The sequence below is a fragment of the Marmota marmota genome, unplaced genomic scaffold, assembly GCF_001458135.2.
Source record: "Marmota marmota marmota unplaced genomic scaffold, marMar, whole genome shotgun sequence".
Taxonomy (NCBI): Eukaryota; Metazoa; Chordata; class Mammalia; order Rodentia; family Sciuridae; genus Marmota; species Marmota marmota.
Window position 1 is genome coordinate 3,560,636 of NW_026000242.1, and position 15,635 is coordinate 3,576,270.

Below are 15,635 nucleotides of genomic sequence, written 5' to 3' on the forward strand. Positions count from 1 at the left end.
CATCACCTCTCTCACGGGCACATAAAGTGAGTTAATACATACAAAGTGCTTAGAATGGTTCCTTACAACCCTTCTCATTGTTCCTGCTAAATCATGTCATATATATATATATATATATATGTATATGGTGGGGGGGAGCTGCCAGTAATTGAACTCAGGACACTTAACCACTGAGCCACATCCCCAGCCCTGTTTTATATTTTACTTAGACACAGGGTCTCACTGAGTTACTTAGTGCCTCACTTTTGCTGAGGCTGGGTTTGAACTTTCGAACCTCCTGCCTCCTGAGCTGCTGGGATTACAGGTATGTGCCACTGAGCCTGGCTTATATTATGAAGAATTTGATCTTATACTTTTATGAGGAAGATTCATCTTGTCCCCACTTTACAGACAGAAAAACTGAGGCTTAGAAAATGCAAGTAACTTGTTCAAATGGATGTGGATAATATATGGTTGAACTGTATTTGACCTTGGAGATCCATCAGGCATCAAAGCCCAGGCTCTTAACCACTCAATTTTTCTCCCCTTAGCTCCTCAAGGTCAAAGCCAGGCCCACCCTTGACCCTTCCTTGCTAAATCTATTCACTCACTACTGAGTCGGGGGCCAAATCTGCCCTTCTGACATGCTCACATCTGGCACCCTCTCCTTCCTACACAACTGCTATTGTGTCTGGTCAGTTCCTTTGGCCACCTGTCTTCCAAAGGGTCTCCCTGTCTCCAGCATTCTTCATTTCCAATCCTTTCTCCAAACTGTGAGGCAAATTATAATAATAAAGCAACGATCTGCATGTTCCTCTAAGTCAGAAAGCTTGTCTTATTTACCCTGGTACCCTCCATACTGAGCACAGGGCCTGACTCGGAATTATGTGTCCAATAAATCACTGTCCACCACACTGAAGCCCGCTCAACGCTTTCCATAAATAAAGAAACTAAATGTCTAATCATAAGGGAATCGTTATATAAAGTGTGGGTCATACACGGAAATGGAATATTATTTAGGAATTTAAAATGCTTATGAGCAGTTTATAATAGCATTAAAAATATTTATGTAATATTATTAAGAGAAGGAAGCAGGAAATAAAATTATATGTCCATCTATCTGAGGGCTCCAACTTGGCAAATTCAGGGGATAGTTATGCACAAGGAATGACTGGAACAAGATGTGATGAAAACCAATGCTTATTGAGTGCTAATTGTGGCCCATTCAAAGCATGTTACAGGAACTTTTACCTATTGAGTTCTAACACAACCTGGTAAAGAGGTACTATTACTGTACCTTTCTTCATAGACACAAAAACAAGATGGAAAGAGCAGGGTGAAGATTCAGCTGCCGACCCCCAGGCTCCAGGGCCCTGTTCCTTCAGCACAGGCTCCCATGGAGATCAGTGATGGACACTGCCTTGGCTGCTGGGACGCTGAGTGACTTTCTTCCTGTTTTACTGCCTTTGCTTTCCAATATGGGCATGCACTCCTTTTGTAATGTCTTATAAGGAAAATGGCATAATAATAAAAAGAATTCCTCCTGATGACGAGGAAAATTCAAGTGAGTCTGGTCTTCCTGTGACCCTGCTTTTCTGGCCCTTTCTCTCACGGTGCCACTTCCCATGCCAGCTTGCCTAGAATGTTCTATCTGCTTCCTTATCTGTCCCCGAGTGGTTATCTCTGATGAGACCAGGGGTTCCTAACTTGCTGCCTGGACCTGAGGGAGAAGTCAGTAGTCTGAACATTGTGGGGGGAATCACATCACTCTTTCCTCTAACCCCAGCTGAAAGGTAGAATTTTCTTCCATTTTGAAGGTAGGCAGCAAACCATGGTCTAGTAACAGTGTCTGTGACATGGTCACCAACAGAAATCACCAGTGTTTTTGTATCACATTACAGAGCTGTAGATATCTTGAAATGTCATTTATATTCATTACTACTTCAAAATTACCCTAGAAGTTACACTCAATGCTGGGCTTAGCTATTGAATACATTAATAAAGAAGCACAGGTGTTAATATATGACTGTTAAAATATTTTAACTGCATTTCTGTACAATTAGTTTCCATGGTCATCTGAACCATTCACTATTTTGTCCACTTTAAAACAATTTTCTGGGAAGGGTCCATTAGCATCCTTAGTCTACCGTGGTCTACACTGTCTCTGGCCCTCTCCTGGCAAACTCCTACTGCTCCTCTAACACCCAACTGGGATCTTGCCCAAGGCATCTGTCCTTCCCTACATCTGAGTCAGCTGCCTTTCGGAGACAGGGAAATTTCCCCTACTTTCTAAATTCCGAGCCAAGTTCTGCCCCAAGCAGGCTCATGATGTTGGCTCTCAACAGAAGGAAGTTTCTCCTAAAAATAAATTCTTGCCGAAGTCCATAATCCATAAGGCTCTGAGATGGGATGTTTTTCATCAAACTCATTTAGTGGCAAAACCTGATCTAAATAGACAGATGTATAGCTATCTACTGGTTAAGCATTCCTAATCCAAAATCTGAAAGGCTCTGAAATCTGAACCTTTTTAAGCACTGACATGATGCTCAAAACATTTAGGATTTCGTATTTCGCATTTTCAGATTAGGGATGCTCAACAAGTAAAGTCTATGCAGTGAATATTTAAATTTTTTTTTTTTAAAAAAAACTGAAATTGGAAACACTTTTGGCTCCAAGCATCTCAGATAAGGGTACTCAACTTGTACAAAGTGTGAATAAAAGAATACAAGCATGCATTTGTTTGGGCTTGGCATGTCACTGGAGATGTTCTTTAACATATGGCCTGAGCACAATATGACCATGCCAGTGTCTTAGAAGTTCTGGATTCTAAATGCGTTGGGTCAGGGGTTTGAGGACCTATGCCTGTCTTCGGAGCTCCTCACACCCATGTCCATGTGTCCATTTCCCTGGATGGATTATAAGCTTGTTGAGGGCAGAGGTCAATCTATTTAGTCCTGGCAAAAAGGAATTGCTTACCAGACATTTGCTCAACTGAATTGAAATGATCCAAAATGAGTTGAATGAAATTGAGCTCTGATCTTCTAGCAGCCATGGCCTGGGGATTTGCTGGGATCACACAAGTGGTTTTTGTCCCTCTGAAGGATGCCCTGCTCAGCAGAAATGGGGACCTTCTAAAAAGGGCTGCAGCTGTAGAGCTCCCTGGGCCCTGACTCCATAGGCCAGGGCGTCTGAGTGAGGACTCTGAGCAGTTTAGGGAGGGAGAGCAGGGGAGGGAAACAGCTTTACCTCTGCCTCCTGGGGAGAGGAGAAGAGAAGGAACATGGAGATATGAGTGGCACTGCCATGGCAACTAAGTTTTCCAGCCAGCAGAGGAGTCAGAAGCAACTGTTAGAGCAGCTGCTGGAATAAAGGACTGGGGTGCGGAGTGGCAGCCGGTGGGGGGACTTCTTCCCCTCCAAATGCCAGACCTGGCCTGGAAACTAACTCCCCTCAGAAACCGGGGCTGGACAGGAGCACTCATGGGAACTCAGCTCTCCCCAGAGACTTCACTGGTCCCTCCCCGACAGCAGAGGGAAAGGGTGGCTCTGGCGCAGATTGCCCAGAGGGGCTGACCCTAGGGACCTCTGAGTCCCTCCAGCTTCTGAGTCCCCTCAATGAGGGCAGCACTTGATGAGCACTCGGCCACCCTCTGAGCCCAGGAGTAGGTGGGGGCCGCTTTATGGGGCATGAAGACAATCCTAGCTTCACGAGGCTTCGAGACACTTCACTGTGCCAGAGCCTGAGAGTCCCAGAGGCTGTGGGAAGAGGTCCCTCTTTGTGCCTGTTTAGGCCACACACAGAACATACAGATAAGCCATGATCATCCCAGGGCAAGGCCAACAGTCACCTCAATCCGTTCTCATGAACGCCTTCCTTACTGAACTCTCCATGATGGACAGTGGGCTAGAGAGATTGGACGTGCTGTTCTCAAGCCAAGGAAGGGGTGTGTGTAAAGGTGGGTGTCCCAGGTCTATACCATCCTGCTCCACTACAGAGTGTCAGAGTTCCCTAAGGGAAACATCAGAGGACTCGAAACCGCCATCACTTCCCTCACTAGCGGCACATGTGCAGGACCCCAGTCTGGTTCCAACCATTGCAAGAGGAACAACACCATTTACTGGAGTTTCCCAAGCGCCAAGCACCCAGCTGGCAGGCACACTATCCCACCTGAAGTCCTCAGAATGACCCGAGAGGGCGGAGCTGCAGTGCGGATTCTCCTACAGTTGGCGGGAGCCGGAGATGCTCACCGAGAGCTCAGCCCACGCCAGGAGCTGCTCTGAGTCCTTGAAGCATCTCTCATTTCATCCTCACAGTGACTCCATGAAGTGAGAACATTATGCCCATTTTGGGGAGAATTCTGATTATTCTCCCATGAGGATGTGGGGGCCTGAGACAGAAGCCCAAGGTGTGGGCAGAGCCAGCGCTTAGAATCCTGGTACATCCGCTCCAGCCCCAAGTGTGAGCACCAGTCTACCTGGCCCTCTGCCACCTCTGCCCCTGCATAAACTCTCCTGCACAGCCATGCCAATCTGCCACCCTGTCCCAATGGACCCTGTTTTGTCCTGGTTCAAGCCTCAGCTCATGCTACTTACTACACCATGTCCCTAGCTGCCTTCCTCCCCTCTTGTTACCTATTGGGCATTCTAAGGTCTGCTCCCGAGGCCTCACCTGACCTCTGGCCTGTGTCCTACCTCTGACTTCCCGATGCCCTCTCTGAGCCACTCCCCACCCACACATCCTCAGGATCATGTCACTTTGCAGATGTGCAGGTCTTAACTTCTTCCTGGGAAAGATCATGAACCTCAGTTTCTCCATCTGTAAAAGCAAAGGGCTTGGAGCAGATGATTTCCAACATTGTCATAATTTTATGCAGCTCTGAATCTTTATAATGTGTATGTGACACAGGTAACTCAGAGACGGGGAGCAAGAGGAATGTTTGTTGAATGACTCGCCATTATTTGTATGTCTTTATCTTCCAGCTTCTTACTTGCTTTGCTCTGACTTTGATTTACTCTACCGAACTGAGGGAGGGACGTTAACACCCACTTAGTAGAGGCAGCTCCGAATCATTGGAAATTATGCCCATGGAAACTTGGAGAAGCTCAGGGGCCTTGCAAGAGGAGCACAGCTCCTCAGAGCCAGAAGAGCACCCACCATGCCCCATGCTACGTGCACTGCAGTAGCACGAGACCCCACTAACCAGTGTGCTTCTGGGTTTCAAGGGGAGACAGCTTGGACAGCTGGTGGCACGCATGGCCTCAGAGACCAACAGAGGCAAAGGCCAGGGGTTGGTAGGGAGGCCCCTGCTTCTAGCTCTGCAGTAAATTAAACCTCAAAACATTTCTGGCAGCAGCAGAGACAGTGCCTCGGGGCATCTGGGTGGTAAAGGGGTGGCGCTTAGTTAAGCTCTAATACATGAGCCCCGCAGGAGACAGAGTGATCTGTGGAACAGGAGGGCGATGCCTCCCCGGAGCTCCCTGCAAAAGAAAGGCTATGATGGAGACAAGACAGTGAAGGGAAGAGGAAGGGCGGCTGGGGTGGGGGGGGGGGGGGGGGGGGGGGGGGGGAGAAGACCTAAGGGGTCTTGTCCATCCTTTTATTTCAGATCTGTGGGCGGTGTGGAGGGAATTGGAAAGTCAGACATCTAGAAGCTGGAGGCAATAATGGTGAAAGGGCAGAGATGGGGGGATCCCATGTGGACTGAGGAAGTTTTACAAGTGACCCTCACTTGAACTCAGCCCACTGTATGAAAATCTGTCTGTTTGAACCAGATAGAACAGGGGTTGATTCTCGACTCCTCTATCTTTCAAGTTTCCAGGTTGGCTATTAATTAACGCCCTGCATGATACTTCCTATTTCCAAGTCTCATGTTCAACTATCAGATGAGAGTGGTGACCGCCAGACTCCAGCATCTTTATACTTGATCATCTTTGATTCTCGAAATAACCACGGCTTCCCTGGAATGACTCTCCCACCCCCAAAGTGATTCATTAAGTATGGTGTGTACGGAGCTTTTAGAAACCCACCTATTACTGAGAGCCGGGTACAGCTGTACCCTGCTGGATTGCTACAGCCTCAACTTCAATCAGAGCCTCCACCTCCCACAACCAAAAACATCCTCACCAGGGTCTCTTTGTTCTCCTTGAAGCAGATTCCCTGGCCACAGGGTGATAGGTATGGGGCTGAGGCAGTTTCCCAGGGCCCCAGAGAACTCATAAATTTTAAAATAAACAATCCAAATTAGCCGCAGGCCACTAGCTCAGGGAAAACAGCCTGTGACATGGAGCATCAGCTAGCATGAGTGACCCACCCCAACTTCCAAAGGCTCAAAGCTGTCAGATGCATCAAGCCCAGAAAACTGGAAAGAGAAGGGGAATATCCAATTACAATGGGGCCAACATGAAGCAGGCCACCTGAGAGGAGCCCTGGAGATACTGCTGCTCCTGGGTGTGGCCCAACTTTGAAACAGAGAGGGGGGCCACGTGACAGCCTGGAAGAAGCCTGCTCAACTGTGACAGGAGAGAACAAGGCCAACAAGAAAAGCCATGGCTACCACTTACTGAATTCCTGCCAATTGCACCATGGCAAGCACCCCACGATGGAATCCATGAGGCGATGTAACCAGCACCCTTGTTGACACGTGCGGAAACTGAGGCACCAAATGGTTAAACAGCCTGCCAACACCGCACAGCTGATCAACAGCAGAGACAGGATTAATCCTGGTCAATCCAGTTCCCAAAATCCATGATCCTCACCTTTATACCACGCAGGCTCCCCAAAGTAGGGATCACAGAGCTGCTGGCCTCCCTCCCTGGAGGTCCTTCCCCTTGTTCCTTCCTTCCCACCCTATTCCCACTGACATCCAGTCCTGCCCCATCCTGCTTTCGCCAGCAGCACCAAGATCCCCCTCTCTTTGGGAGGGAAAAAGCCAGGCCAGCATCTTCCCATGAAGTACCTGGGTGGTGTGTGCAACCTATGGGAGGGTGCGATCTGCATCAGATAAAGGCCTTGGGGGTAGAAAGATCCAGAAGCCCTCTTTTCTAACAAATGCTAATCACACCTTAAACACACCGAGATGTAAAAGCTTAACCAAGAACCACTTGCTAATAAAATACTGGGTGCCTACAAGAAGGCCACTCAAAAGATACCCAGAGCCCTGTAACATGGAATAAAAGTATCAATTTCCTTTGTTCCCCTGATTCACCTGGCTTAATATTTTAGATGTATCGACTTTAGGAAGACAGCCTGCGAGGGTCATCAGGAGGGGAAATTTCCATCTGCTAATGACACCATTCACCACAGGTAAATCTGTGCTCCGGGTCCCGCTAGGGAAGCCCAGAGGAACCAAAGGAAAGAAGTGAGCAGGTTGTTTTTCAAACTATGGGCAACAGAAATCTGGACGCCTGTCTGAGACCTGGACAAAGAAACCCTGCAGACTGGACTAAGAGAGCCTTAAGAAGTCATTGCTGGTGTTTCCAATTTCATTTGAATGATTTTGGGAAATCAGAATCTTCTTTCATTCTACTAGAAATTAGCCTCCTTGACAACTAGGGACTTTCATCTGTTCCCTGCTGAGTCCTCATTGTCTAGATTAAAGAGTAACAGGCACTCGCTAAATACTCATCAACTGACTGACTGAATGAATAAATGATGGACTATTTCGGTACTTGTTCCACCACACCCTCTTCTGGAGCAATCTGTGCCCATAGATGCTGCTGGACTCATTGGCCCTGTTCTCTACAGTATGAACCACCTTCCATCACAGCTACCAGATGAGGCACAGACGCAGTCCCCAAGGGTCGTCAGTAGGCAATCTGTGCAACACCTGTAACTTGTGACACTGGTCACATGACAAGATGAGCTAAACAGATGCTATGCTCTACCTTGGGGATCCAGAGGAAGAGGCCCTGAGGGGAGGTTGCCACTGATGTGCACTCCAAAGAGAGACTGCAATCCCCCCGGGTGCAGGGACCAGGTCTGTCTTGTTTCCACACTGTTCCCAAAGCATGATGTCTCCAATCATGCCATAAATAGAGCAACTGCTCAATGAAAGTTCCTGAAGGAACGAACAAAGAGCAAAATTGGGTGGGACTGCCATTATGGGACAGTACATGATGGATAAGCCAGAGAAACCAATCTAGCAGAGATGGAAGAGTCTGGATCCAACAGCTTGAAAGCATTAAAAAGTTGTGAAAATATGAGAGAGAGGCTGGTGGGTCCTGGAGCCACTGCCCACCTCCCTCTTTACAATATCCCACTGCTCTTCTCGGGCAGTGAGGATGTGTTTCTTTTCTTGCAACAACAGCAGGCCAGGTTAGAGCATGGCTCATATGGAAGACCAGATGCCTGACATAAATACTCAAGCAAATTATTGTTTGTTTCATTTGTTTGTTTTTCCATTGAGTGTTGTTAAAGGTTCATATGTGTTGAAAAAGGAGGAAACAAGGACTCTTCAATTCCTAGGGAATAGATTTTATCATCTGTCAGGGCTGAGGGACCCTTGCTATAGTTTGGATCTGGAATATCTTCCAAAGGCCTGTGAGTTGCTGGCCTGTGATGCTAATGGGAGATGCTGGAATCTCTAGTAGACGGGGCCTTGAGGAAGGAACTTAGGTCATTGGGAGTTGTGCCCATGTAGAGGTTATCAGCCCCTCCTTTTCCTATCTCTTTTCTGCTTCCTAGCCACCAGGAGGTGAGCAACTTAGCTTCACCAGGTGTTCCCACCATGATGTTCTGCCTCTCCACAGGCCCAAAGTAACAGGTCCAATCAATCATGAACTGAAACTTTCAAAACTGTAGAGCAAAATAACCTTTTTCTCTTTTTAAGTTGATTATCTCAAATACTTTACTACAATAACAGAGGGTTGATTAACACAGCCCTGTACCTTCCTTCTGCACTGGAACTGTTCATTTTCAGCTTAGCTTCAAGACACTGGCCCACTTACTTGGGTCTAATCCTATGTAGTCACCAAGGTAACCGCTGCAAGGTGCCAGAGCATCACAGTGGAGGCGTAGTGGGTCACGCACTGGGTTTGCGGGATCTACTCATTAGTTCTGTCATCAGGCAAACTATTCAATATCTTTCAACTCCATGGTTTTTCCCCCAAAGGATGAATAACACTTAACTCTCAAGCTATTGTGAGAATTAAAAGTAGTGTTCATCACATAGTAGGGGCACCTGATATGTGACTTTAGTGACCTACTGTGTATGCCTGTACAACACTGCAATTCAGAGGATTTTCTCATATGTTAAGTAGTTTAAATCTCACAATAACTTGCAACATTTGCAAAGAAGAGCCTAGAATTTCCATTTTACAGATGAAGAAGTCCCAGTTTTCTACAACGCTGCCCTCAGCACATGAAAGCAAGACAAGTGACCCAACAAGCAGTGGCTGAGCTCCCATGGGAGGGCTCTACTTCTTCTTTCTCAATCATACACAAGATTTCATTTAAGGATGTGTGCACAAAATTTCCAGTGGCTGAATGAATCAGTATATGAAGGAATGAATGAACGGGAAGACGAATGAATTTGTATTCTGTCTCAGTTCTATTCTACACAAGATTTCCAACAAAACCTGGGAGTCTCATGCAGGCCGAGAACCCCACAGGACCTCCAGGTGCTGGTTTCTCTCCCACCCCTGGGTATATCTACATCAGAGTCCTGGCAACAGGTGCAGCTCACACCACCAGCTCGTCCTCTGCCGGCCCTGTCCATTCTACGTACTGGTTTCTGCAGTCTCGTACTCGCTGTCTCTGAGAAGCTCAAAGATGTCCACTTCGACCTTGGCCTTGCCCAGCCTCTCAGGAGCGCGGTTGATGCGGTTCTTGGCCAGGGTGATGGAGAGCCGCTCCCCTCTGCTGCATTCCATGGGGTCGTCCAAGATAGCAGCTGTGGGCAGGCAACCACATGGAGACAGTTGATACACTACCCATGACCGTTATCCCTCCTCCTTCTACAGCCTCCCTTCAACTGCCATCTTCCTGTTCCAGGCAGCTCCACAAATCTCTTTCCACCTTGACATTCTCAGAACTACCTCCCAAGGAAGTTCTCTATGCACTTTAGGGTGTTGGTTTGCAGGCACCTGTAGGAGTGAATTCTGATGCAGATGTGCACCAGGGAGTCCTGCAATGCCAAGGCTGGCCACCAGGGGTCCCAACTGTATGAGGTCCCTTCCCTGGGTTCAGGCACAATGAGGTCCTTGGCTCTCATATGTCTACATGTGCTTACACAGGCATTCGTATGTGCTGTCCTTTGAAAATGGAATTCTTGGCATATGAGAAATGCTTCCTGGGGAGGGTGAAGACTAGAGGAGGCTAGATTTGCAAGGTAGAACTATGGGAACAAGGAGCAGCTGCAGGATACTGCTGAATGCTGCCACCCCAGGCTCTGATGTCCTGAGCCATGTCACTCAAGGGAGCTATGGAGCCTCTAGGAACTTCTTGTCTTCTCTCAACATTAGTAACAGTAGGACAACCTCAGAGGGCTGGAATGAGGGCACAATTAAAATAGTGAAGGTAAGCAGCCCATCAGATGGACTTTATCAGAGTGACATTCAGTGTGGGTGACTGGAGTGGTGAAGTACCAATAGCTGCCCAACTTCTGGAAGCAGTGTGAAAGGCTACTGTTATGGAACCATAGAAAACTGGGTTCAAATCCTAGTTTCACTGCATATTATTAGCTTTGGGACCTCAGTTTTCCCCCTTGGAAAAAACCCACACCAAAGTGGATGTGTAACCGATGTGAATCTGCAATATGTATACAGGGTAAAAAGGGAGTTCATAATCTGCTTGAATCAAATGTATGAAATATGATATGTCAAGAGCTTTGTAATGTTTTGAACAACTAATAATAAAAAATAATAATATGAGATAGTATGTGCTCAACACAGTATCTTGAATATAGTAGGTACTCACTAAATACGGCTACTGAGATCCTCATTCTCTTGATAGGGAAAGTTACAAAATTGAAGATCTGCACACAAAAACTTGTATGCAACATTTATAGCTGCATTATTCCTGAGTGCCAAAAAGTGGAAACAAATTAAATGTCCATCAAGTGATAGACAAGAAAATTTGGTTTTCTCTGCACTAGAATATAATTCAACAATAAAAAGGGACAATGTGCTGGCTCATGCTAGGACATAGATGAACCTAGAAACATTATACTAGTAAAAGAAGTCAGACATGAAAGTCCACATATTGAGCGGTTCTATTTTTATGAAATGTCTAGACTACGCGAATCCATAGAGACAGAAAGTAGATTACTGGTTGCCTAGGATTAGGATATTTCTGGAAAAAGGGAGAGTGACTGTTACTGAGTAGAATATTTCTTTTGGGGTGATGAAAACATTCTAAAATTGATTATGGTGATAGTTGCTGTATCCCTGCAAATACAGTAAAAAGTACACTGAATTGTATACTTTAAATGAACGAATTATATGACATGTGATATATATCACAAGAAAGCCATTATAGAAAAAAAAATCAATCTCCAACTTATCTTTGAGAGGTGGAAGGAAACAGGGGGAATCAAGCTGAACAGACTTCTCTAACACACGGCCCCTGAATCTCTGTGACTACGACGGCAGAGAGACCCAGGCCGTGCTGTCTTTTCTGTATATTGTTCCCAGACTTACTTCCACCATTTCACAAATGAAAAAGGAGACTACAGAATATTACAAAACACTTTTTATGATTTGTAGATATATTTATATCATAACCCCTTTGAATAATAAAAGTTAAATCTAAATTACTTAGGGTGGCCATATATGGGCCTCTATAAATTGACTAGCAAAGTCCATGCGAACCTGAGGTGATGGGCCCCGTGCAGGAGTGACCAGAGGACTGTGAATGTGTGACTGAAGAATTTGGGCAAGGTAACCTCAAGGAGCAAGACCAGATAAGATGGTTCCTTGGGATGCAGAACTGAAACAATTACACTGCTACACCAGGATGCCAACTTTAGGACTGGAAGAAAAGAGGAAATAGAGGAGCGCTCCTCAAATAGTGTTCCTTGGTGGACCCCTGGGGCTCCTAGAGATGGACAGAAGGCTGTCTGAGGGCATCTAGCCCCCCGGCCAGTTTCAACCAATACATCTTCACATCCACTGGTTATAGATTCCAAGGTTCCACATAAGACTTGATGTGGGGGAAAAGGTTTTGTGGTTAAAAATACAAAGAAAACATTTAGAGCATCTGGAATGTCAGGAACTTGTAATGTCACCAAGCATGAATCATGGGCAAGAGACCCCAGGCCCACAACACATCACCTTTATATTATTCAATGACAACCCTGGGGTAAGTGCTTAGTAGGTACAGTCTCTCTCAATCTCTGAAACAACTCTGCAAGATGGGTGTTTATCTCCACATGGAGATGAATGATTGAGTCCACCATCTTGAAGCTGGAGAGCAGGAGAGGAGAAGGTGAACTCAGGCTGGCTTGACTTTGGACCTTCCTTCTCATGAAGACCTGTTCTCCAGGGACATGAGTTGAAGGCAGGGTGCAGAGGCAGGACCCAGGAGACTTGTAGGCACTGTGAAGGAAGTGTCTCCAAGGCAAATCAACTCTGAGACACCAACAGTGACAGGCTGGAGCCTGGGCCTCCAAAAATATCCCCAGGTAATTTCCCTATTTCCCTCACCCCACTTACATGAGGTTTTATTATTTTGGGGGTGGGGGTACCAGGGATTGAACTCAGGGGCACTCAACCACTGAGCCACATCCCCAGCCCTGTTTTGTATTTTATTTAGAGACAGGTCTCACTGAGTTGCTTAGTGCCTCATCATTGCTGAGGCTGGCTTTGAACTTGTGATTCTCCTACCTCAGCCTCCAGAGCTGCTGGGATTACAGTTGTGTACCACCATGCCCAGCCAGACTTTAGATTAGAGTAGCTATCCCTCCCTTTGGGCCATGTGATCTCAATATTACCAACTTTTCCATCTACAACTGTTATAGTTTAGATGTGTGAGAGATAATGCAAGGAAGCTTAGAGGTGAAATGATTGGGTTCCAAGAGCCTTAATCTAAGTGCATTGGTCCCCTGATAGGGATTAACTGGGTGATCACGATAGGCATGCAGAGAGTGGCTGGGGGAGGTGGGTCATTGGGAGCATGCCTTTGGGGTTTATATTTTGTCTGTAGTAAGGAGAACTCTTTCTCTCTGCTCCTCAGTACCATGTCCTAAGCTGCTTTCCTTCACTCTTCCACCCTGATGTCCTTCCTAACTAGGGCCCTAAGAAATGGAGTTGGCCATCTATGGACTGAGACTTCTGAAACCATGAGCCCCCAAACAACCTTTTCCTCCTTAAAATTGTTCGCATCATGTCTTTTGGCCACAACAGTGAAAAAGCTGACTAAAACATCAGCCTACTAGTTATTTAACAAATCAGTTGTAATAAAATAATTTCTCAGAAAATGCCTGTTATGGTTTGGATCTAAAGTGTTCCCCAAATGCCCATTTGTAGAAGCTTGGTCTCTGGTCTATTCAGCCACTGGGAGGTGGGTAAGAAAGTTAGGTCCCTTGGATGTGTCCTTGAAAGGGACAGTAGGACTCTGTTGCTGTTTCTCTCTCCCCCCTCCCTGCTTCCTGGCCACCGTGAAGGGACCAGCTTGCTCCACCATGTGCTCCCCACCATAATTTTCTGCCTTGCCACAGCCCCACAGTGATAGAGTCAAGTGACTATGGACTGAAACCTCTGAAACCATGAGCCAAAATACATCTTTCCTCCTTTAAGTTGATTTATCTCAGGTATTTTGTCACCGTGGTGGAAAGCTGACTAACAATGCCCACACACTCTGAATCTGGGAACTCAGGAACATTTTGACCTGGATGTTGGAGTTACAGAGTCATGCTGGACTTGTCCCTGTATCATAGCTACACAAAAGGCACAATTAAAGCTGTACTGAAGGAAGTAGCACTCATTGAAGGGTCTGTGTCAGAGCTGATTGGTTCCACCTGTTCTCTTCTTGCAAAGGACACGTTCAAGCTGTGTGCCACTGATTCCATGGCCTTTGTCTCTCCCACATACATGGTGCATCCCTAACTCTTAAAGCGACTATGCTTGGAAATAAGTTTTTAGGAGGCAACTGAGGTTAAATGAGGTCATGGGGTGGGACCCTCATCTCATAGGATTAGTGCTTCTCTCAGAAGACAGCAGACAGGCTCACTCTCTCCACCACGTGAAGACACAGTGAGAAGGCGGCCATCCTCTGTCAGGAAGAGAATCCTTACTAGGGAACCCAAGGAGCTAGCACCTTGATCTTGAACTTCCCCACCTCCAGACCAGTGGAGCAGTGAAGTTCTACTGTTGAAGCCACTCAGTCTAGGGGACCTCCTTATGGAAGCCCGAACTGATGAAGCTGATGTGTTAGCACAAACCCAGAGGAGCAGGACTGCCACCAGTGTGTAAATGGACAACCAGCTCACGGCACCACTGGGCACACTCGAGACAGAGATAACAGGCAGGCAATTAGGGAATGTGAGAATCTTATATTAAAGGGGATCATGAGATCCCCTCTGCACCCCCATCTTATTTCCCACCCACAAGGTTGGTTTAGCAGGGATTCTGCACTCACAGGCACTTGGCAGGTGCCAGCCAATGCGCTAAGGTCCCACATCCCGTCCTCCCACCCTCCACTCCCATGCTACTCTGGGCACCATTTTTCATTAAGGTTTTAGTTCTAGACAGTGATTAATTTCTGGCTGGGAAAAGCCTCACTGGGTAGTTGGTTGGCATCAAACATATTGGGATCAGGATAATTGGGATGACAATAGGAACCAGATTCTGGGGCTGTGGACACCAAAGACAAGGTAGAGGCTCAGGCTCTCTTGGGACATCAGAGGGACATATCCCCACCAGGCAATTACCAAACAGCACACTTGTTCTTTGGCAGTCCCATGAGAGGGGCCAGATGGATGAGGGAGAGCCACGTGTTCGAGACTTCATGTGCAGCGGAGGCTTCTGGCCTGCACCGTGTCCCTCAGGCCTGGCTGCCCAGCGAGGCGCCCGGCGAGGCCAGGATGTTCAGAGTTCCCAGCTGCTGCCAAATGAGGAGCAACATGAGCCAGCACATCCTCTGGCCCTGGGGACTGCTTACACGTAAGTCGACCAGCAGTCACAGTGAGGCTGGAAGTGGGGACTGCAGGGGCCAGGGTTGAGATGGCGACATACACACACACACACACACACACACACACACACACAGGGACCCCCCTTTCCAGCCATGGGGATGCAGCGCACAGTGATCCCTCAACCCAGGTAGACTCAGCATGTCTTCCCATACTTAGGAGCCAGGGGTCGTGGCCTTCCCACTGAGTCATTCTCCCCACAAGCCCCAAGCACTGTAGTCTCTGCCCAGTTCTCCCTGAGGCCTGAGCCTCACGGCAATGAAAGGGTGATCTGCTGACTATGCCCATCCCCACCCCAAGCTTCCCTGCTGCTCTAGTCCCATGCCTGTGCCAGCCCTGGAGAGGGCCTGGCTTTGCCTACTGCCACACCCTCTAGCTCAGCCCTGAGTGTGGCCATGACTACCCAGGAGAGGGATGTCTGCCACTGACCTGCTCAAAGGCCTCTGGGCCTCCTTATTACAGTCTCCAGAAGGGGTCTCAATCTATCATCCAGAAGTGCCCAGGCCCTGCACAGCCTGGCTTCCACCCA

At 47.3% G+C, this 15,635-nt stretch overlaps 1 protein-coding gene across 4 annotated transcripts in view; it reads right to left on the reverse strand.

The window, feature by feature from the left end:
- Positions 1–15,635, reverse strand: part of Grik4 (glutamate ionotropic receptor kainate type subunit 4) — a 363,614-nt gene that overhangs the window by 155,750 nt on the left and 192,229 nt on the right. For 2 of the 4 annotated variants that reach the window (XM_048795923.1, XM_015489727.2), the window contains exon 3: positions 9,704–9,868. The exons of 1 other annotated variant lie outside the window; for it this stretch is intronic. In XM_048795923.1, the coding sequence (XP_048651880.1) occupies positions 9,704–9,868 (165 nt within the window). Of the gene's footprint in view, positions 1–9,703; positions 9,869–15,635 lie in introns of those variants that run through there. One more of the 4 variants, XM_048795926.1, reaches the window with a different exon arrangement.